General features: G+C 49.3%; 1 protein-coding gene across 1 annotated transcript in view; it reads left to right on the top strand.

Annotated features, from left to right (window-relative positions):
• The window catches only part of POC1A (POC1 centriolar protein A), a 194,498-nt gene that overhangs the window by 3,246 nt on the left and 168,847 nt on the right, over positions 1-22,405 (top strand). The window contains exons 2-3 of the mRNA XM_085624221.1: positions 2,963-3,047; positions 14,555-14,726. Of these exons, the coding sequence (XP_085480347.1) occupies positions 2,963-3,047; positions 14,555-14,726 (257 nt within the window). The remainder of the gene's footprint in view (positions 1-2,962; positions 3,048-14,554; positions 14,727-22,405) is intronic.

Raw genomic sequence — 22,405 nt, 5'->3', positions numbered from 1 at the left:
GAATCATCAATCTTGCTTTCAAGCTTCTGCAAATATTTGCATCAAATCAGAGAACATTCTACATAGCCTCATATTGTTAAACTTTGAAAACGTGTGTACTCATTTTTATACTGGAACCCGATCGGTAGTGCAGTCAGAGCTTACAACATTTACTTAAAGCGCTCACCCTAATAATAAAGGCTTTTAATTAATGAAGCATAAATACAAGTTTGAACAGCATTAACATATGGCCAAAAATATTACCTCAACTGCAGACAGTGCAGTTAAGGCTTCCCTGATCCATAATGAGGTACTGCAAACTGGCAGCCAAAGGGTTCCTGCTTCAGGTGGCGGGGCCTACTTGTCCCAGGGACAAAATACACACGAAAACGTGTTGCCCTTGATCCCAAACAATATGTCATGGGTGTTGGGCTATAGGCATTCCACATCCCTGACACTGGCTTCTGGTACACAAGAGTGGTCATTAAAGAGCCTCTGGATAGGGCAGAATACCGCCCCCTACTTTACCACTTCAGCTGTCAAAGGCGCAGGGTTATGCCCTTCTCAATCAGATTTAATGATGGTCCCACAAGGACACAGATCTAGACCAGTGGCAGCCCTTTTTAGGTCGCAGGCTACCAGACAACACAGCTGCCTAGTTTACTAAAGACCTCTTGCAGACTTTTCAGAAAGTTGACCTATAAATCTATTTTCCCATTGATTGCCAATGGCTTTCTTTTTGCTGACTTTGTCTGCTTTAGGTTCTCTGGGTTCAGTTTGTCGCTGCCGTTTCCTAAATCATATTTACTGTAATCTTCCACAAATTCGCTTTTTGTAAACAGGCCTGTAAATCTTGTTCTCATCACATTTGCTGTGTATTTAATGACTAAGGTCAAATGGGAGACGTTGTCTTCTGAGCATGCTTGTTTACTTTTCTTTCTCTGACTTTTAAGAGAGAGCATTTGTGACAATCTTGCTTGGCACTGGGAGTAGGAAGGGGTTTTTTTCTAGCACACAACATTAAATACATTCTGTAAGTATTTCAGAATTAGGAATACAAATAAAGCAATTTTTTTGTTATTTCTGAAGTGTTAGAAGCAAATACTATAATATGATCAAAACAAATCCATACACTTGGTGATGCCATTTCCACACTTTTGTGTCTGTGCACTGTATAGTTTTATTAGTAAAACTGTATGTCTGTGCAAATGTAATGCTCATTTCAATTGAAAATGTGTTGTTTGTAATGGCAGTGTGCTACCACACCATGCATGCTGCATTCTACGCCACTCCACTTTACCCTATACCGCTCTACTCTATGCCAGTGCAATCTTCTTCACTGTATGCTACACTACTGCACTCTTCGCCACTAAACTCTACACCACTCCAGTCTTGGCCACATCAATATTATCTGTACAACTCCACTCTGCAACACCTATGTTATGTTAACTCGTATTTGTAGAGCGCACGGCTACTCCCTGGAGTGTCCCGGCGCTAGGCAGAACATAGACCACATAACATCAAACCAAGCACAACCACAGCTCAGAAGTTAACAACTGGAAGAGCCACGTTTTCAGTCTCTTCCTGAAAGTGAGGAGGTCTGGGCGATGTCTGATGTCCAAAGGTAGGCTATTCCACAACCTAGAGGCCACAACATGAAAGGATCTGCCCCCAATCTTGGAGAGTTGAACCTTAGGAACGATGATAAGAAGATGGGAAGAAGATCTCAGAGTACGTAGGGGGCTCCAATCTTGTGGAAGGCTTTGAGGACCAGGGCCTTGAAATGAATTATTTTCCGCTCTGGAAGCCAGGGCAGAGAGGACAGAAGCTGGGTGGTGTGCGTTCTGGGCCCTAACAAAAAGATGGCCCGAGCTGCTGCGTTCTGAATCACTTGTAGTCGGCCCAAGTGCCATGCCATTGCACTCTATGCCAATACACCTTATTCTTTAACACTCAACTCTATGCCAGTACACCATGCCAATCCACTATACACCACAATAATCTACTCTGTACCAGTTCACTCTGCACCACTTTACTCTACGCCATTACACTCTATGCCACTCTATGCAACTGCACTCTACCCTGCATTTCTCCTCTCTAAACCACTTAACTCAACTCTGAAACATCTACACTGCACTCTATGCCACTCTGCACCACTCCACTGTATGCCTCTACACCACTAAACTTTTAACCACTGCGCTCTACGCCGATGCACTCTGCATCAATGTACTCTACTGCACTCTTAACACTCTACTCTGCAACACTGCCCTCTCCGCCAATGAGCTATACGCTTCTCTACTCCACTCTACATCACTGCACTCTATGCCACTCAACTTTTAACCATGCCAAATAGCAGCCACACTGCAGTATAGCATGCCTAAAACATGTTGGCAAAGCCAATAGCACTTGTATAGGCGAGACCTATTGGTATTGCTAATGCTTGTTAGAATTAAGCCATGGATAGGACTCCTCGTCTCTGTTCTTTCTGTCTCGTCACCTGGCCTTATGCAAACCACTAAAAACGTAACTATTCGCACCCTCTGTTGATATCCTTCTCTGGTTCTACCACCCAAGTGCTTAAATACCCTTTCAGGTGCTGCGTTCTCTGTAAGCTGTCTTCATTCATTTACATCATGGAAGACTAGTGCAGCCGCTCCGAGCACTTGTCTGCTAGGCAAGCTTGTGCGCTCTCATTTCCAATGAATGAGTATGTTAACAAAGGCAGCAGAGCACTGACAGAAAACTGAGCTTCGGTTGGGGAGGGGTGAAGTATGCAACCTGCATTCAATGGACAGTTTCCTTGGGCTTGGAATAATAAACAGCCTGTGGAGGGCATCTGCCAGGCCCTGGAGCCTCAAAGTACTTCCGTATCACTTGCAGTGGGTGTGATAAGACTCACTCAGATGGTTGATAAACAAGGTGAGACCTTGATATATTCTGGTTGCTGAGTGTAGCATGAATCCATTCTATTTTTTCTTTACAGGAAGACCCTTCATTGGAGCGGCATTTTAAAGGCCATCGTGACACGGTCACTAGTGTGGACTTCAACCCCAACACGAAGCAGCTTGGTAAATTAGTCCATCTTTTATTATAATTTTCTGTGTTTCTTCTATCTGAAAAGAAGCAGCATTGTGCAGGACATAACATTTTTATTGCAGCAGGAGCACCTCAAACAGTGTGCTGTACGTAAAACAGTCGGGTGTCCAAGGACTTCGAGTAAAATCAAATAACTGAGAGAGTGACAGGAGCCAGACGCTGTGTCTGGGAGGGGCCGGAGCCAGACGCTGTGTCTGGGAGGGGCCGGAGCCAGACGCTGTGTCTGGGAGGGGCCGGAGCCAGACGCTGTGTCTGGGAGGGGCCGGAGCCAGACGCTGTGTCTGGGAGGGGCCGGAGCCAGACGCTGTGTCTGGGAGGGGCCGGAGCCAGACGCTGTGTCTGGGAGGGGCCGGAGCCAGACGCTGTGTCTGGGAGGGGCCGGAGCCAGACGCTGTGTCTGGGAGGGGCCGGAGCCAGACGCTGTGTCTGGGAGGGGCCGGAGCCAGACGCTGTGTCTGGGAGGGGCCGGAGCCAGACGCTGTGTCTGGGAGGGGCCGGAGCCAGACGCTGTGTCTGGGAGGGGCCGGAGCCAGACGCTGTGTCTGGGAGGGGCCGGAGCCAGACGCTGTGTCTGGGAGGGGCCGGAGCCAGACGCTGTGTCTGGGAGGGGCCGGAGCCAGACGCTGTGTCTGGGAGGGGCCGGAGCCAGAGCCAGACGCTGTGTCTGGGAGGGGCCGGAGCCAGAGCCAGACGCTGTGTCTGGGAGGGGCCGGAGCCAGAGCCAGACGCTGTGTCTGGGAGGGGCCGGAGCCAGAGCCAGACGCTGTGTCTGGGAGGGGCCGGAGCCAGAGCCAGACGCTGTGTCTGGGAGGGGCCGGAGCCAGAGCCAGACGCTGTGTCTGGGAGGGGCCGGAGCCAGAGCCAGACGCTGTGTCTGGGAGGGGCCGGAGCCAGACGCTGTGTCTGGGAGGGGCCGGAGCCAGACGCTGTGTCTGGGAGGGGCCGGAGCCAGACGCTGTGTCTGGGAGGGGCCGGAGCCAGACGCTGTGTCTGGGAGGGGCCGGAGCCAGACGCTGTGTCTGGGAGGGGCCGGAGCCAGACGCTGTGTCTGGGAGGGGCCGGAGCCAGAGGCTGTGTCTGGGAGGGGCCGGAGCCAGAGGCTGTGTCTGGGAGGGGCTGGAGCCAGAGGCTGTGTCTGGGAGGGGCCGGAGCCAGAGGCTGTGTCTGGGAGGGGCCGGAGCCAGAGGCTGTGTCTGGGAGGGGCCGGAGCCAGAGGCTGTGTCTGGGAGGGGCCGGAGCCAGAGGCTGTGTCTGGGAGGGGCCGGAGCCAGACGCTGTGTCTGGGAGGGGCCGGAGCCAGACCCTGTATCTGGGAGGGGCCGGAGCCAGACCCTGTATCTGGGAGGGGTGGGGGGGACCAGACCCTCTTGTCTGGGAGGGGCGGGGGGACCAGACCCTGTATCTGGGAGGGGTTGGAGGGACCAGACCCTCTATCTGGGAGGGGCGGGATCTGGGCCCCCTAACTGGGAGGGGAGGGAGCTAGTGGCTTTCGTGGTATTTTTAGGCTGAGACATTCCCCCACTTTCCCCCACAGAGCAGTGTCTTTCCCCTCGTAAACCAACTTTACTGTTAGACTTGCGAACCCTTCCGCCGTAGCCCGACTTGACTCGTATTTGTTGCAATTTGGGAGAAAGCTGGACTTGTGGAGCGGCTTCTAAAGGGGATGTTCATCAGATGGGAATTATGTCTTCTCCAGGAGACGTAGGCTCTGGTTCTTCGGTTCTGAACGGTTTTATTAGCTTTGATAAATGGAGCCTGTAGAGCCATTGAGCAGTTTTTTCCAGCCCCCACTTCTCTGTCCTGTCCATACGAGTGCCAGCCCAAGGTATCTATACGTTGTTACGGTTCAGCTCCTATATGGTAAAGCTGGCGCCAAGTCTGTGTTCGTACTGAGTTCGGAGCACTTAATGTGGCCTAAGTTCTCATTTGGTGTGGGGGGGAGGGGGGCTCCCTTGACGACCAGAACGGGACGTTGTCATTGGGTGTGAACTCAGTGTTCAGGTAGATTATGGGCAGACATGCTGGGAGGTGGGTGCAGAAAGGGAATTATGGGTCACTCTCTGTCAATGTTTCTGCAGCTCCCACGTCCCAAGCATCCACAGGCGGGTGAAATCGGGAGCCCACGAGGCTACATGTATGACAGGAAGTGATCTCGTGTAAGGTGTTTCTCAGGGAGTCACTTTCTGAACTCCTACCCAGAGGAAGCACATTTGAGTCTGGTGCTTTTAAAAAATATATATATATTTTTTTAACCCTTCCGGCTGTATTTATCCAAATGTATTTTTGGGCCTTCTTATTGGTATTAATCCATTATTGTTTTGTGAACAGATGATGTGATAACTTGTATATTCAACATTTGTTTACCAAATAAATGCGCATTCATACTTGATGCCTGTAAGGTTTTAGCATGGTACACCATCAAAAATAATAAATCCTCATAAAAAAATAGCATATTAGCATAAATACAAATTGAGATAAGCGGTCAAGTCAAGGACAGCTTTATTCGATTGCTATTTCAGACAATCTTAAAAGCAGAAATATATGAAAAACATGCACATGATTAAAATGAAATAAAAGAAAACATCCTTTATACAAGTTTTTAGTTCAATTCATTGTACGTGGGATAAAAAGCATAACCATTATTACAAGAAATAGCAATAGGAAGCGAGGCTCTTAAAAATCATAAAAACATGGATAATACCCAAATTTCCTTTGCTCCAATATATTCCATTAAACTTGAATAGCCATCCTTTTCCTGAGTATGACTACCTGCTTTAAAAACATTGCTGTCTTCCAGGTGCTATGTATATTGTCTAGAAATTGTAAAGCAATGAGAGCTGGCTGACATTGTCTCAACCCAAAGCCTTTCAGGATTGGAAGAATCCACGTTTTTCTCAGTTCTCTGTAAAACTTACAAAAAAAAAAAAGAGGACGTGTGTGTCGGATTGAGCTGAAACATTATCACAAACACAAGTTCAGTTCACGAGTCCAGTCATTCATTATCGGAAGACTAACAATTCTAAAAAAGACCCCCAATCTAAATCGTGTTAGTAAAAGTCGATCGTAGGCTCCAGGAACAGCTGTCAGATATGGCTGAGTAGAAAAGGTGGTTAAAATCTGCTGATTCTGCAGGACGCTGGGCTTTAAGATCTCGGCTGACATTCTTGTAGCTTCCAGAAGTTGAAGGCCCTCTTTTTTAGGTTCTTTCTCGCGATCATATGTAAAGTGCTTGGATTATTAAAAAACTCAGAGAGATGCAGTCATTTAAGGAAACCTCGTTGAGTTTGTAACTCCCCACGCTGTGAAAGAAGTACAGCCGCTGGCCTGAAACTCATTAATCTCCGCATGGAGAGTCACTCAAAAGAAGCCAAATATCTGCATTCTTCCGCTTTTAAAAATGAATACGGACAGGAAACACAATGTTTTTTGTCTGTATTTACCTGTAAAAGTCAGTAAAAACGAAAAACAGGGAGCCCTAATAATAAGCTTCTATATTTGATTCTACCGCACTGATCTCAAAGTCCAGGTATGTTGTGGGGGGGGGGGGGGGGTGAGGTGGGAGTCTTTGAAGAATCCTCATGTGTTAATAAAAATAGATTTGCGTGCCAGAGTTAATACCTTAACTCGATTCTCGTCTTACCTTGTACCCATGGCATGCTTTTAGGATTGGCGTTGTATAGTATTTACGTAACGTACTGTATATCTGTAAAGCAAGCGCTGGCCCGTGAGTTTCTCGGCATGAAAGTAAGATGTTATTTTCTCTGATGTTCCTTTAACTGCCATTGATGCTGCATTTGATAAGACCTCAAGCGCGCCAATATCCTTCCCTGTAGTCCCCGTATGAGAGGTTTATCGCAGTCCGTTTTTGATTCGGTTCTGGCCATCGCTGCTGTTGTTGTCTAGGTTTCCTAGTGCACCTTATTTCATTCCAGGTGCTAATCCCAGGAAGATATTGTAATGTTACAGACATCTCCTCAAATATGAAACCGAGGGATTTGACTTTCTCATTCAGTTTAATTGTTGTTGACGGTAAATTAAGATCGTTCCTGTCATTGTGTTCTTTACGGAGTGACTTGTTCCTGATACTAGAAGCTTGTTTTTAGCCTCATTGAGGTTCGGGCCCTAAGATCTCCTCCAGGATTGGGTCGTGGTTCACAGTCCTTATCTGAGGTCTTTGTTTTCGTTGAATTCCTTGGAGAGCTGAAAGTGTTGTTTGGGTGTCGTCAACATAGTGAGAGCAGTGATGAACCCCGCTATCCTCGACCGCCTCTTCTCTCCGACACCCCGCGAGATGAGGTGTCGGGTAGGGTCTAGTGCTCAAGGTTGGTAGCACCCTGACTGCACCTGTTGCATCTAATGTATCAGAAACCATGGGCTCGATGCCCTAATGTAAACGGCGACGAAAGTCTAACTTTACGACTTTCACTATTCAGAAAAGGCATTTACGAGTGGTAATGTTAGACTTCTGTCTCAGTTAAACGCAAGTTTTGGTTTTAAGATTAACTGAGACAAAGGTCTAACTTTACTACTCATAAATGCTTTTTGTGAATACCGAAAGTCGTAAAGTTAGACTTTCGTCTCCGTTTACCTCTGTGAATCGGGCCCAATGTGTTTGCAGGTCCAATATGGCACTCTTGGGTGTCCCAGTTTAGGGAAGCTCTTCACTGCCACTTTATCCAAGGCGCTGCTTTCCAGGTCTTTCTGTAACTGAACCGAGGCGCTTTCTCCAGTGCCCTTCAGAACTGGGCCATAGCTCCTATCAGGATTATTGTTAACCGTGGGGTAACCCCTCGCCCTTCTGGGTCATAAAGACTTTATCTCCACCAGGACAGGGTCGGAGCTATAGAAATGTTATTGCTTTCTGGTGTGCTGCTGTTGGGGGCTTCTGAGTTCGGCCGGGCTTGTGCTCCGCTGAGCACGCTTGTTGTCTCCCTCTCCCTCGCCCTTCCATCTTGCGACCGGCCGGGCTTGGCTCCGCCGGACGGGGACTTCATTTCCCAGCATCCCCTCACCTGGTGACGCTCCCGCTGACGAGTGTCCCGCGCCTGGAGGCGCATAAACCAACGGACGTTGGCGAGGACCTTGTGTGCTGCTGTTGGGGGCTTCTGAGTTCGGCCGGGCTTGTGCTCCGCTGAGCACGCTTGTTGTCTCCCTCTCCCTCGCCCTTCCATCTTGCGACCGGCCGGGCTTGGCTCCGCCGGACGGGGACTTCATTTCCCAGCATCCCCTCACCTGGTGACGCTCCCGCTGATGAGTTTCCCGCGCCTGGAGGCGCATAAACCAACGGACGTTAGCTCGTCCCGCGAGGACGCGCGCCGGGCTAAGCCCGGGCACAGGGCGGGCCGTCTGTGGCCGTCAGGGGCCAGAAGAGGCCGGCCTGGGCCACCCCTTTTCGAACACACACCAGGCAAAGGAATCGCCAGGGGATAGGTCTGAGTTGTGCACATCATCTCTGACACGAATAGGTGGCCATGGCTGCAAGGAAAACTAGGAGCACTGCTGCAAGGTCTGGAGCCCAAACACTTTCTACTTTGGGGACTATGGACAACTTCATCATAAGGGCCAACTCTGTACTGGACAAAGAAATCACCACGCTAGAGAGGAGACTTTCACAGGGCTTAGCTGCATCGAAACGCTCCTCTCTGGGGGCTATTGCTAGGGCTTTATCGCCTATTCAGCAGGGTCTTCCGGTGAATGCCAGGGATTTGAGTTTAACACCCCCATTATTAGGGATAGTTGGTGATGTTCAACCTTCAACCAACATTGTTATACCTGACACACAAGGTGATTCCCAAAGCCCCCTCCTTGTCCCCTCCACCCAACCCCCACAGGGCCCTGTATTTAGGAATAAGACCCTAGAGGTAGGCCAGCGCGAAGGTGCAATCAAGAAAAGGAAACAGTGCACTGAGGGTCTGGGGGGGAAAAAATCTAAAATCCCAAAACATGATAACCCCCAATCCTCACGGAATATGAGCAAGGGACAAGGGAGGAACCCCCAGGTATTTAACACCAACCCAAGGGTAGAAGCTACTCCCCCACTGTCAAGCAGTTTCTCTGCAATTTCCAACGCTGACGGGGAAGTGCAATTGAGGGATAGAGACTTGAGCTCCACTATAGAATGCCTGATAGACTTCCTCGAAGCTAGATTAACACGGCTAGAGGCTAGACTAAGTGGTATTGAGGAGGGTATAAACGTTACTCAGCAAACCCTTATGGAATCTACCCAGGGGCTAGGGAAAGTAGAGGGCAGGTTGACTAGAATGGAGGATTTAATGAAAGATCTGGTAAAGGGTGTAGGGACACTGAAGGTACCGCAAAACAGCAGTGGTATCTGTTCAAAGTGCGCAGCAAGGGGAGATGTAGCTCCCGTAACATCATCCACCCACCCAACGAATCCATTCTATTTAGCCACTACTCTACCTACTACATCTGGTACCAACAATCTAGTCCCAAGTAATGACACACCATGGGGCATTCCAAACCCTTCCCCACCACCCCACCCCCCATCTATACCTCCCAGGGGGGACATTACCAACAAAATCCCTGTAATAGCTACCCCTGTTACCCAGATACAGGGACCTAATCTCCCGGTTAATCTGCCAAAGGGACCCAATCTATATCCTAGGGAGCAAGCCATGCAACCTTCAATGAAGATTCCTGATTCCAACCCCGCCAGGAGACCAGCCCATCTACCTCCAGGTGCTGCTCCTTATGTGGTAGTGCTTAGTGGTGTCCCTGAGCTTGCTGAGGGCTCCAATGAGACTCCCACTTCTATTAAAAATAAGACCATAGATTGGCTCAACAAATTTAGGCCCCTACCCCCGGGCATGCATAATGAGGTTATCTTGGCAAGGCGGGTTCCGTGGGTAGGAGAGTCAATCAAAAGGGGCACAGGGGACTGCGTCCTGGTTAATTTCAGAGACCCAAGAACAGTTGCCTACATCTGTAATTGGGTTGGGGGCTCACCACATACCACCATATAGACACTTCCCTTATCGGCCTTCTACCCCGACAAATTAGAGCGGTTTGCGGAGGGAGGCGACGAGGGTTGGTCATGGGTGGGCCCGAGAAAGTTGTACCAGGGGAGAAGAGTCTATCCCCAAGGGGAACCCCGGGGTATGAATAGATGGAACCAGCCAGCCTTGGGTCTGAATGGGGTCCCATTTACTCACTCTAACAGATTTGACTGTCTTGATGCTGTGGATTGACGGTATAATTCCAAAGGGGAGCACACTGTCTGTCCAACATTTGGGGGGGAGAGGAGTACTGGGGTGGGTGGGTGCTCACCAAGAAAGGTCTCTTCGCCACGGGCTATCCTAGGCAGTGAACGCTCGGTCACTGGGGATCGGGCCCTCCCGGGGTCAGATCAAAGTATTCCTGCCGAGATTGCTATAAATACAGATAAGGATCTGAGGTCATTAGAAATCCTATCTTGGAACATAGCGGGGTTACCCAATAAATTAGACTGTAGTGAATGGGCGGACTTCATTAAAAAATACGATATATGTATGTTCCAGGAGACATGGGCCAGAGAGAGTCACTGCTATGCTGGGTTTGTAACTTTTAATGTTTTAGCCACATGGGGAGGGAAGGGACGCCCGTCCGGTGGTCTGTCAATATGGGTTGGTTCCCATCGTGGCTGCAAGGCCGAGATTGTAGAAACCAACTCTCTGGATATTTTGTGTGTGGCCTTGTGTTGGCCCACTGGGATGGGTCTAACACTGGTAAATGTATATTCCAGACCGGTTGGAGTAGCGGGCATTTCAGGGACAATGGAGGACCTGGCTACATTTCTCGACTCTGTCTCTAGCTCAGTAACACTCTTTGTCGGAGGCGACTTTAACATTCAGTACGAACCACTCCCGGCTTATCTAGACGGGGTCAGTAGTGAGGAGGATGATCTCTGGGATATTCCAACTATTGCGGGTCCCCCGGTCAGGGCATGCTCACCACTTGTGTCCCAAATAACAACTATGACCCTTGCAAACTCACTTAGAGCTTGCAACGGCAGGTTTAAAGGGGACATACCACCGCGACCAACTTTTAATAGACTAGGCCATGAGTCCCGGATAGATTATATACTAACTAGATTACAGGATTGGAAACTAGTCAAAGAATTTAAAATAGCCCCCAGGCCGGATAGTGATCATAATGGCCTGTCCCTCTCCTTAGCAGCCGACGGATTCCTCAATGCTGTTGTGGTAGAAAACAGAGCATTGGTGACAAGTTTAATTATATCCAGTAATAGGCGAAGAATAAGGTGGGAAAAACTCTTGGAAAAACCAAATCGTATCCGGGCGATTTATGAGTTAGTGGCCCCAGCCCTCGAAAAGGTGGGAAGGCTTCTCCCACAATTGCCTTCGCCTGATGGATGCCGTTCTTTGGGGGATATCCATCTGACCCTGTGTAATAACCTTGCTGAGGTATTGAACCCGGTGGTTCGGGAGAGGAAAGCGAGGAGAGAAAGAGCCTCCTGGTTCAATGCCAGCTGCAGGAAAGCCAAGGCAGACCTTCTCCAGACACTCAAAAACAGGGAGGCCCATCTGGTTATTAGGGAAAAGCGGGCCGTTTATAAGCTCCTCCTTGAAAATGCCAAAATAGACTGGGACTGGGAGAACTGGTCAGAAATGACATCTGCTCTCAAAGTCAGAGATCCCAGGAAGTTCTGGCAAATAGTGAAACATGGCTCTGCTGAGCCTGCTCTGGCTATAGAGGCAAATATTGCGCCCGAAGCGTGGGAGGAACATTTTTCATCCCTCTATAGCGTAGCTGGGCTGGATCACCTGGGAACCGAGGCTGGAGAGATAGTGTCCCTAACCACTGGTAATTCCTCCATGATGGAAGATTTTAACTTGGAGGATTTGGAAATGGCGATTGCTCGCCTTTCCTCGGGAAAAGCGGCAGGACTTGACAAGCTCCCAGGCGACCTCTTAAAACATGAGGTTAGAATCTGGGCCCCCTACTTCCTCGTACTTTTTAATGCTATTGTCCACGGCATGGCGGTTCCCTCTACTTGGCTGGGGGCAGAGATTGTCCCTATATTTAAAAGGGGTTCACCTCTGCTCCCAGCCAATTACAGACCGATCAGTCTGATAGACGTCCCTCAGAAGCTTTTCGCGAGGCTTCTGTTGGATCGACTTTCGGACTGGATCGAAGATAGGGAAATCTTGAGCCCCCTCCAGGCTGGGTTTCGACAAAAGGTCTCTACCATAGACCAGGTCTTCAGGCTGTCCCTCATATACTGGAAAACAATACAATTGGAGGGTGGCAGCCTCTACACTGTATTTGTGGACCTGAGGGCGGCCTTTGACCTGGTTCCACGTGGTAAGCTGTGGGAAGTGCTGGCTAGATTGGGGGTACCAAGTGATCTATTGTCGATGATTATTTGACTTCACACCAACACCTATGCTCAAGTGAGGTGTGGTAAGCAGGGCGCCCTATCCAATAAGTTTCCCGTTGGCAGAGGGGTAAGACAGGGGTGCGTACTTGCACCGACCCTGTTCTGCCTCTTTGTCAATGGGGTCATTGACCACCTCAACGGGGTCCCTAATTCTGACGTCCCAAAGCTGGCAGGAAGGAGGGTTCCGGCAATTATGTTTGCAGATGATACCCTCCTCCTCTCCAAGTCGCCGATGGGAATCCAGCGTGTTCTGGATGGCTTTGCGGACTTCTGTAGAGAGCACGGACTGGAGATTAATACTACGAAGACCAAATTTATGGCCTTCAATCCCCCGCCTAGGTTCCACTGCATTCCCCGTATAGGGAACAATACGTTAGAACGGGTTAACACCTTTGAATATCTTGGTGTAACCCTAAATGAGAAAATGGGGTGGGGTCCGCATCAGGAGAAAGCAAAGCTAAAACTAGTACAACATGTGGGTGGGATATTAAGGCTGTTGGGGAAGAATAGGTCAACGCTTAAACCTATAGGCCCTCCGCTCCACATTTATAGGGCGCAAGCCAGAGGAGCCGTTATTTATGGCAGTGAATTATGGGGCCACAAAGTCTCGTCTTGCTTGGCAAAGGAGGAGAACAGGTTTCTCAGGTGCTTAGTAGCCCTCCCTCCAAGCACACCTTTAGTGCCACTAAGACTTGACTTAGGTATTAGACCCCTGGAAGAAGATCTGGCGCTTCGCCCTCTGATCTACTGGCACAGATTGTGGGCGGTGCCCGAATTGATCCATTATAGGCAGGGCTTGCAGGAAGTCCTTAGCCTTCCGAATTCGGGGAACATTGGTTGGCTCAAATTTGTAAGGAGTAGTCTGGTGGGTCTAGGCCTTGACACCCTATGGAATGATCCTCTAGATGCTTGCCCCAGGCTTCCAAAAAAGGCCCTCACTAAAATGTACTATGACTCCAAGGCCCCCACATTCCACCCCTGCACAACCCCTGGGACCCTCACGGAGCAATTTATTTGTATTAAAAATGCTTATAGCCTGGAACCAGCCCTGGACAATATACACCCAGTACTAATAAGGAAGCTGTATCTGCAATGGAGGCATGGGTCCTTGCCAATCCGTGCACTCACTAGTCACTGGACTGAGTCCGCACCTAGCACTTGCCCGGCATGCAGAGTAAGTGATGAAACTGAACTGCATATAATATTCTTTTGTCCGGGCTATAGTGAGGCGCGGAGAAAATGGATCATCCCCATTTGCAGGAACTTGGGTTTTACTAGGTGTCATGAAGCCTTTAGAATCCTCAAGAGTGAAATGGCTGCCCATATTGTGTTTGCTGTGGCCAAATTTCTGGGGGCTTTCTGGCATACAAGGAGACGGTACCTGAAAACGCTCACCTGATTTAATTTGTACTGGTTTAAACTGTATATGACTGTTGTAACGAGCGGCCATATAGATGCCCTGGTCTTCTAAATGTTTTAAATATTTTAAACCGCTTTTTAACTAATTTTATGCATGTTTTTAAATATTTTTATAATAATATAATTCTATGCATCTTTTATGGAGATATTCTCCGAAATAAAGTTTATTTGACTTGACTTGACTTGAAATGTTCTTTAATCCCCTTTGAAGGGCGGAGATGACCTCGGCATTCGCTTCTTCCGTGACAGTGTTCCTGCGAGGCACGTGTTCTTGTCGCATTTAAGAATTAATGATAGCTTATTTGTGTGAAGTATTTTCTCTCTGAGATTAATAGTTTTTTTTTATTCAAAGAAAGACTGGTGTTTCTTACACCATTTAATCTCCCTCCTGAAGTCTTCACCGGCGGTAACTGATCAGCAGTAACTTTAACATTTTGAATCATTTCCTCAGTGTTATCAGGATTTCTGTTTTTGGGTTTAGGAATTTTTTCTTGTCTTTCTTTTTGAATCCAGCGTGGCACATTTGTACATGTTTTTTTTTTTATTTCTTTTTAGATCCTGTAACTTCTGTCTCTGTTCTCCCAAACATCCACTCCTTTGCTAAATTCTCTCTCTTTGGAACAGCCCTGAGCCTCGACCTCTTCTCTTCTTTCTCTGCAGCCAGTGGCTCCATGGACTCCTGCCTGATGATCTGGAACATGAAAGCGCAGATGAGAGCCTATCGCTTCGTGGGTCACAAAGACGCCATTATATCCGTCCAATTCTCACCATCTGGTCACCTGGTGGCTTCCGCATCTAGAGATAAAACTGTCCGCTTGTGGGTTCCAAGCGTGTAAGTATGGCAGAGAAAGCATTGCATGTACAGCAGGCCTAACCTTTCCAAACTGTTCATTGGGCATTACATTTCTACCCCAGGTTTGAAAAGGTTGCTTCTTAAGAAATAAGTAATGGGAAAGCATTGGTGCGACGCTCCAACCCCCTACCCCAACCAGTTGTTGCCAAGGGGGCAGTGTGTTGGCCAGCGCAAACACATTGCTGACATGGGTCGGCTCTTCGGCAGCCTTGTATGAAGAGAATCTTCTTCCTACACCCATTCTCGATGTTGAAAACCATTATTGGGAGCCTCCTCTCCAGGGAATGTAAAACTATTTTGTTATTACTGTGCTGGCAATATTTGGACATTGCCCAATGTCTTACTGGTAAAAACATTCCCCCTGACCTCACTCTCCCCCCTCTAGGCTTGTGGGTCTAGAAACATTTCTTTTTAAAGTATTGTGTCCTGTTATTATTTGTGTTCACGATTCAAGACTTGTTGAACTCTTACTTGTCTTGATGCCTTTTTGCACCAAGTGTTCTTGGTTTTCCAGTGTCCTAAATGTGTTTTTTGATGCCTTTGCAGAGGGTGCTGGGATAAGGGCATCCTTTGTGTGATCACTGTTAGTGGTATATTAAATTATACGGTGTGACGTGTGTCCTTTATATTGTAAAGAATTGTGTAGGAGAGTAGGATCTGCACTTGTGTTGCCCCCACTTTTTTCTGATGTTTACACTGGTTTCTGGCTATAGTCTGGCTGGGACCCTGCTAATCAGGGCCCCAGTCTCTCTGTTCTCTCTAAACAACTTGGAGTGCATATTAGATGCACTAGTGATTGGATACTGTGGTACCTTATGAGCCCCTAGTATATGGTACCTTAAGTACCAAGGACATAGGTACTTCACAGGCCTACCTCGGGCTGAAGCATGTATTATGCCACCCCTGAGATGCAGACTAAATCTTACACCACAGGCCTGCTACTGCAGCCTGGGTGAGATCGTGTTAGCACTCCTCACTGAGGTATAGGTTCCCTATATCTCACTTTACACACACATATAAACCAATCAGTTACCCCTAAGGCAGGCCCTATCAATCCCGAGGGCAGGGTGCTTGGTTTCCATGTGAGGGGGTGCCTCTGCCTGAGCAGGACCCTTCTGAGTCCATTCTCTGTAGCTGTTTATGGATGCGGTTAAACCATATACTCTTAAGTGCATAACCTAGTGGTAAATGCTAACTTTGGAATGGCTGCATCAAAACATGTTGTGTTTGGTGTCAAACGCTTTGGAATCATACCCCCACACCAGTAACTGGTGTGGGGGTATGATCCCACCCTTCTAGAGGGATAGACATGTACCCACTGTGGAAACACGGTAGAATCCTGAAGAGCCCTGGCATCACAAAATGGATGCCACCAGCACAGACACTGGGCTGCCCTCCTGCTGCTGACCGAAACTCGCAGTGGAGGAGGCCCAACAATAGGCATCCTGTCACAGGGAGGTGTAACCACCTTCCAGACAGGATTTAGTGTATTGGGGCTGGGTGGGTGCACTCCTAGAGTGCTTTGAAGTCCTGCACTGGGGGAGCAGTAGGCTCCTCTGTGCATATGCCAGCTCAAACCGGTTCAGGGGCTACCAGCCCCTGCTCTGGCACGAAACTGGACAAAGGGAAGTGGGTGTAGCCACCCACTCCCCTGACCCTCCCATAGGAGTGGTCATAGAGCTAGTCCATCCCATCCTTGTAGTATAAGTTAGGGAACCCTTGCCATTGCAAACTAGATATCCCTGGACGATGCTCTGAAGAAGAATCCTGGACCTTCGACGTTCCACTACCTTTGGAAGACGGAAGAATCTCTCTTGGAGTCGAGGAGTTACTCCCCTGCTTGGCAGGCACCAAAACTTTGCATCACGGTCGCAAACTTTCCCGCCGAAGTCTGAAGTCCCTGCAGCCCCGGAAGTGGATTTCCTGACTTCTCCAAGGCCATCGTGAGTCCCCAGCGAAGCTGGGGCCAGTGGACCCAACAAGTGATGAGGAACAGCAATACCCGGTTACCGTGCACTATTGTCGAGTGCAACCCCTTCACGACATTCTACGAACTTGTGCTTTGGACCACGTATGGTCCAAGCCTCCAGCAGGATCTCCTCCAAAGATCAGAGACCTACCTCGTCCCGAGTGACCGTGGGCTCCTGGTGAGTGAATCCTCCCGAGGCGTCTTCGCGATCCCTTGCCGGTTGGCTTGTGGGTTCCCAGAAGACTTTTCTACAGAACCAAAGGGCTCCCCTAGTTGCTCCAGGCCTGCCCTGACTTACCCTCGCTGGGTGAGTCCCTCAGGCCTTGCTGGTCTGCACCGCTGACTTTCTTCACTTTCCACGAGACTTGCTGTTGCCAAGGCTTGTTGGCTCTAATCCGGTTGCCGACACCTCAGGAAGCTGCAGACTTCATGGGACACGCCGAATCCAGCTCCTGGTCGTCGTCGACGCCTCCTGGACCTCGTGGCTGAAGAGTCAAGACACCCGTGATCACCTGAAATCACCCGACTACTGTGGGCATCCAGCTTCCAGGCCCGGGTCACTGGTAAGTGACTTTGAACACTGTCTCCTCTGCTTTCAGGTCTTCTTTCTTCTGAATCCAGCCTTGGATTCCACCGGACACTTCTCCTGTCTTCACAAACAGCAAGTCTTCTTTGGCTCCCATTGAAAACGATGCCGCGACCCGACACCAAAAGACACCTATGCACCCGGCTTTCCTGGGTGAGTTAACTCCAGCACTACGGTGCTCCTGTGGGTGTTGGCTCTAGAACTACTTACCCTGTAAGTGACTTGCTTATAGACTCTTCCGAAGTATCCTAAAACGTTAAAATTCCAACCGCGACTTGCTCCATTGAAGTCTATTGGGATCCGCGGCTGTGTTCTCACACTGCATGCGTCTCCCGTGGGTCCTTTACTTACCTGCCTTGGGTGGATTAGTGAGGCCCCAGCGCTTCTACAGGCCCTATCCCCTCGCAAGTCGATCTTCCTAAGTCTCTTTTTTTAGTATATGGTCTGGTACGCCCCTAGGGCCCCAGCCATATATGTGCTTCACTTGTTTTGAACTGTTGATTTTTGCATATGTCCTTGACTTCTAATCTCATAAAGAGATTAGTAGAGTGTGTTAGAAATAAATACATATATATTTTATATATAAATACCTGTGTGGTGTCCTTTCATTTGGTAATTCAAGAGATTATAAGGTAAAACAAGCTGCTTTACATTCCTCTGAGACTTAGCCTGAAGGCTGCTCTCCACAGCTACCACTAGGATAGCTTTCTTTAAAAGGTTGTCTTAAACCTATCTACCATAAGAGTCAAATTGTACTGGTGCAAGGTGGCCACTTTAACTAGTGACCAGCATATGCCAGGCCAACTTCTCACAAATTGGAATAGAGCTACAGCCACACTTTGCAGATTGAAGCAAGTGCCCAGAGTAGGTTGCAGACTCCACCCCGAGTAAGCAGCTGCACATTCGGGGGCACTCTGATCTCCCCACTCAAGGGACTTACCTCACACCTCACTGTACTATTCCCCCAGATATAGCCTGAGCTGTCAAGTGAGACCTGTAGCTTGTCCAGTGCTTGATGTTTGTGGAGTGTTTTTCCTCTCCCCTCTTTGGAGCTAATTTGCTGTACAAATGCCACAGGAGGCTCTGCGCACCATTCTCAAACGTAGCCCCAGGCATAGATCTGGGTTTAATCCATTGCTTTTTTTTGTGCTCATCACAGCACCACAGTTTGGACCCAGCCATTTGCAAATCAGTCATGACCCTGCGCGCTATGGCAACAGCCCAACACCCAAGACCTCCACCATGACCGAGTGGAAGGACCGATTGCAGCTTTAGGGCACCCTGCACTTATGGAAGCCTGGTCTCCTGGCCTGATGAAGTGGCTGCCACGCTGGCTTTCTTACAGTATCTGCTCTAGCTGGCCAGGGGGAGAGGATGTGGCTTAACGGCTACGTAGGTCGACCTCCAATCTGGGGAACCGCGTTCAAGTGTCTGCAATGACGCGCAACATCCTGTGATTCTGGGTAAATCACGTAATCTTTCCGTGCCTAACAAAAATAAATGTGTCCTCATGTAACCCAACTGGTGCTCATGTAAAGCGCTCTGATACCCAATACCTTCGGGTTGAGTTCACGCTCTATGAAACTCCATTAAAGAAAGTAAAATCTCTCCCGTGCATTGGTCCAAATGCCCTCATCCTCCCTCCTAGCAGGTGTCGGGCCTCAGCACAACACTACGGTGGTCTCTGCACAGGAGTCTTCGCCTCATGGTGGGCCAGGGGGCATCTGCCTCCCTTTCCGTGGTCCATATACCCTCATCCCTGCAGGTTTCAGGCCTCCGCCATGTATCTTCGGTGGTCTCAGTCCCATGGTGGGCTAGGAGGCAATTGTCTCCCGTGCCTTGGTACATATGCCCTCATCCTCCCTCCTGGCAGGTGTCCAGCCTCAGCACAGCACTGCAGTGGTCTCCGCGCAGGGTTCTCCGTCCCATGGTGGGCCGGGGGGATCTGTCTCCCATTCCATGGTCCATATACCATCATCCTTGCAGATGTCAGGCCTCGGCCCAGCGACTACGGTGGCCTCCGCGCAGGGGTCTCAGTCCCATGGTTGGCCGGGGGTATCTGTTTCCTGTGCCTTGGTCCATATGCCCTCATCCTTCCTCTTCGCAGGTTTAAAGGCCTCAGCACTGCAACTATGGTGGTCTCCACGCAGGGGTCTCCGACCCATAGTGCACCAGGAGCAGAGCTCTACAGTTCAGCCTTTCTCAACCTCTCCGCAGCATTTTGTCCTTTAGAGAGTCCAGGCCGTAGCGCGGTTCAATGGACTTTATCAGCGTTACTGGTTTCATGTGTGCTCCTCGTTAGTGTGAGTGCTACAGAGACCGAGCTGTAGAGCAACACAACGCGGTAGAAGAAAATGTTCCATCCCTTTGCATCGTCAAATAAAGACCAAACCAAGAGGCTGAATCGCACATATACAGACACACACTCCTGCATACTTACACGTAAACAGGCACACACACTCATGCACACTTACACAGGCACACACACTCATGCATACTTGTACATCTAGAGGCACACCCAACACCCACTCATGCATACTTACACATCTAGAGGCACACACTCCTGCATACTTACACATCTAGAGGCACACACTCATGCATACTTAGACATATACAGGCACACACACTCATGCATACTTACACATCTAGAGGCACACACACTCATGCATACTTACACATATAGAGGCACACACTCATGCATAGTTAGACATATACAGGCACACACACTCATGCACACTTGCACTTATGCAGGCCCACACTCGTGCATACTTGCACATCTAGAGGCACGCACACTCATGCATACTTGCACATCTAGAGGCACGCACACTCATGCATATTTGCACATCTAGAGGCACGCACACTCATGCATACTTGCACATCTAGAGGCACGCACACTCATGCATACTTACACATCTAGAGGCACACACACATGCATACTGACACATATACAAGCACACGTACATATACAGACACGCACACTCTCATGCGTACTTACACATATACAGGCACACGCACACTCATGCGTACTTACACATATACAGGCACACTCTCATGCGTACTTACACATACAGGCACACTCACACACTCCTGCATACTTACACATATAGAGGCACACACACTCCTGCATACTTACACATATAGAGGCACACACACACTCATGCATACTTACACATATAGAGGCATACATGCACACTGACACATATACAGGCACACACACACATGCATACTTACACATATAGAGGCACACAAACATACTCATGCATAATTGCACATATACAGGCACACACATACTCATGCATACTTACACATATGCACCTCATCCTGTAGGATACAGGAATCATAGGATCGCGCCTCACCCCGTAAGTTAAAGGAAGCACAGGATTGCACCTTTTCCTGCATGTCTCCGGAAGCACAGGATTGCACCTCATCCTGTAAGTTACAGGAAGCACAGGATTGCACCTCATCCTGCATGTCCCCGGAAGCACAGGATTGCACCTCATCCTTACAGCAAACACAGCATCGCACCTCATCCTGTAGGTTACAGGAAGCACAGAATCCCACCTCATCCTGTAGGTTACAGGAAGCACAGGATTGCACCTCATCCTGTAGGTTACATTTTCCACCATGATCTCAGGCTATAAAAAGATGCAGAGCCAAATCAGAGGAGCAGATGGAGAGGTACAGGGTCCAGGAGGTGAAAGACCCTCTTCATCCTAAATGTGGCCGTCTTTTACTGTGCAGCCCAAGAGGGTACCTTTTCTTTTTGTCGAAGTTCCACCAAAGAGCCCTGGTGTTCTGGTCCATCAGACTGTAATTCTGTGAGCTACCACAGGAGGGCTCCCCTCTCCACCGAATGTTGCCGCGTCCCTTTAAAACACATACGCACGTTCTGACAGAGATTGTATACAGAATAATCCTTAAGTGTCTCGTCAGTTGCTGTTGCTCATACCTGCAGCAGACCCTAAAGTTGGATGCGGGGTGCACCCCTCAGGGTCACACTCTGGAGAGGTGAGCAGCCTCAGAGTGACCACTGTTTCCTCTGTGAGGCTGCGTGTCCTGGGCAATCCTTGTTTCATGTTCTCTCTTTAGATTTCATAGAGGCCGCTTTAGCTGTATAACCAGCCAAGAGTAATAATACATCGTCATCCGTCCGTCAGTAGTTGTAAAGCCGGGGTATCCAGGCGCTGGGTCCCTAGGTTCAGTCGCAGAGCCGGGTCTTGAGTCGCTTCCTGAAGTCTGTCAGTGAGGGTGATGTCCGGAGGCGGAGAGGGAGAGCGTTCCAGGACTTGGCGGCGAGGCGGGAGAAGGAGCGCCCTCCGCTGTGGCGATGGCGGATGCACGGAGTCTGTGCGAGGGAGGCGGAGCACAGGTGTCTGGAGGGTTGGTGGAAGTTCAGGCGGTGGTTCATGTGTGCTGGTCCTTGGTTGTCAAGGGCACTGTGGGCGTGTGTGAGTAGTTTGAATTGGCATCCTTGCTGGACGGGGACCCAGTGGAGGTTCTTCCGGTGCTGGGTGATGTCGCTCTGTTTGAGCAGGTTTGGGGTCAGTCTGGCTGCTGATATGTGTATCGTCTGGAGCCTTCTCGTGAGTTCGGTGGTGGTTCCCGCGTACAGTGCGTTGCCGAGGTCCAAACGGCTGGTGATTAGGCCTTGCGTGACTTCTTTCCTGGTGCTTCTGGGGAGCCATTTGAAGACTCTTTGGAGCATGCACAGAGTTTGGAATCCGGCAGCGGAGACTGCGTCATGTCATTTCAGTGAGTTTGCTGTCCAGGATGATACCGAAGTTGCGGGCGTGGTCTTTAACTGTGGGAGGGGGATTGGTCCGAGTTAAACAAGCCACCATGTGTCCTTCCAAAGGGAGGCATGGTTGCCAAAGATCAGCACTTTGGTCTTGTCCATGTTGAACTTTAGAAAGTTGTCCTTCATCTAGGCTGTGACGTTCTTCATTCAGTTGTGGAAGTTGGTCATAGTGGTGGTGGGGTCTGATGAGAGCGAGAGGATGAGTTGGGTGTCGTCAGCGTAGGATATGATGTTGATGTTGCTTCTGACGATGTTATCTAGAGGCATCATGTAGGTATTAAAGAGGGGTGAGGGATGAAACCTGA

This window comes from Triturus cristatus, chromosome 9 (assembly GCF_964204655.1).
Source record: "Triturus cristatus chromosome 9, aTriCri1.1, whole genome shotgun sequence".
NCBI lineage: Eukaryota > Metazoa > Chordata > Amphibia > Caudata > Salamandridae > Triturus > Triturus cristatus.
The sequence above is the reverse complement of the archived record's forward strand: the minus strand, read 5'-3'. Positions and strand labels throughout refer to the sequence as shown.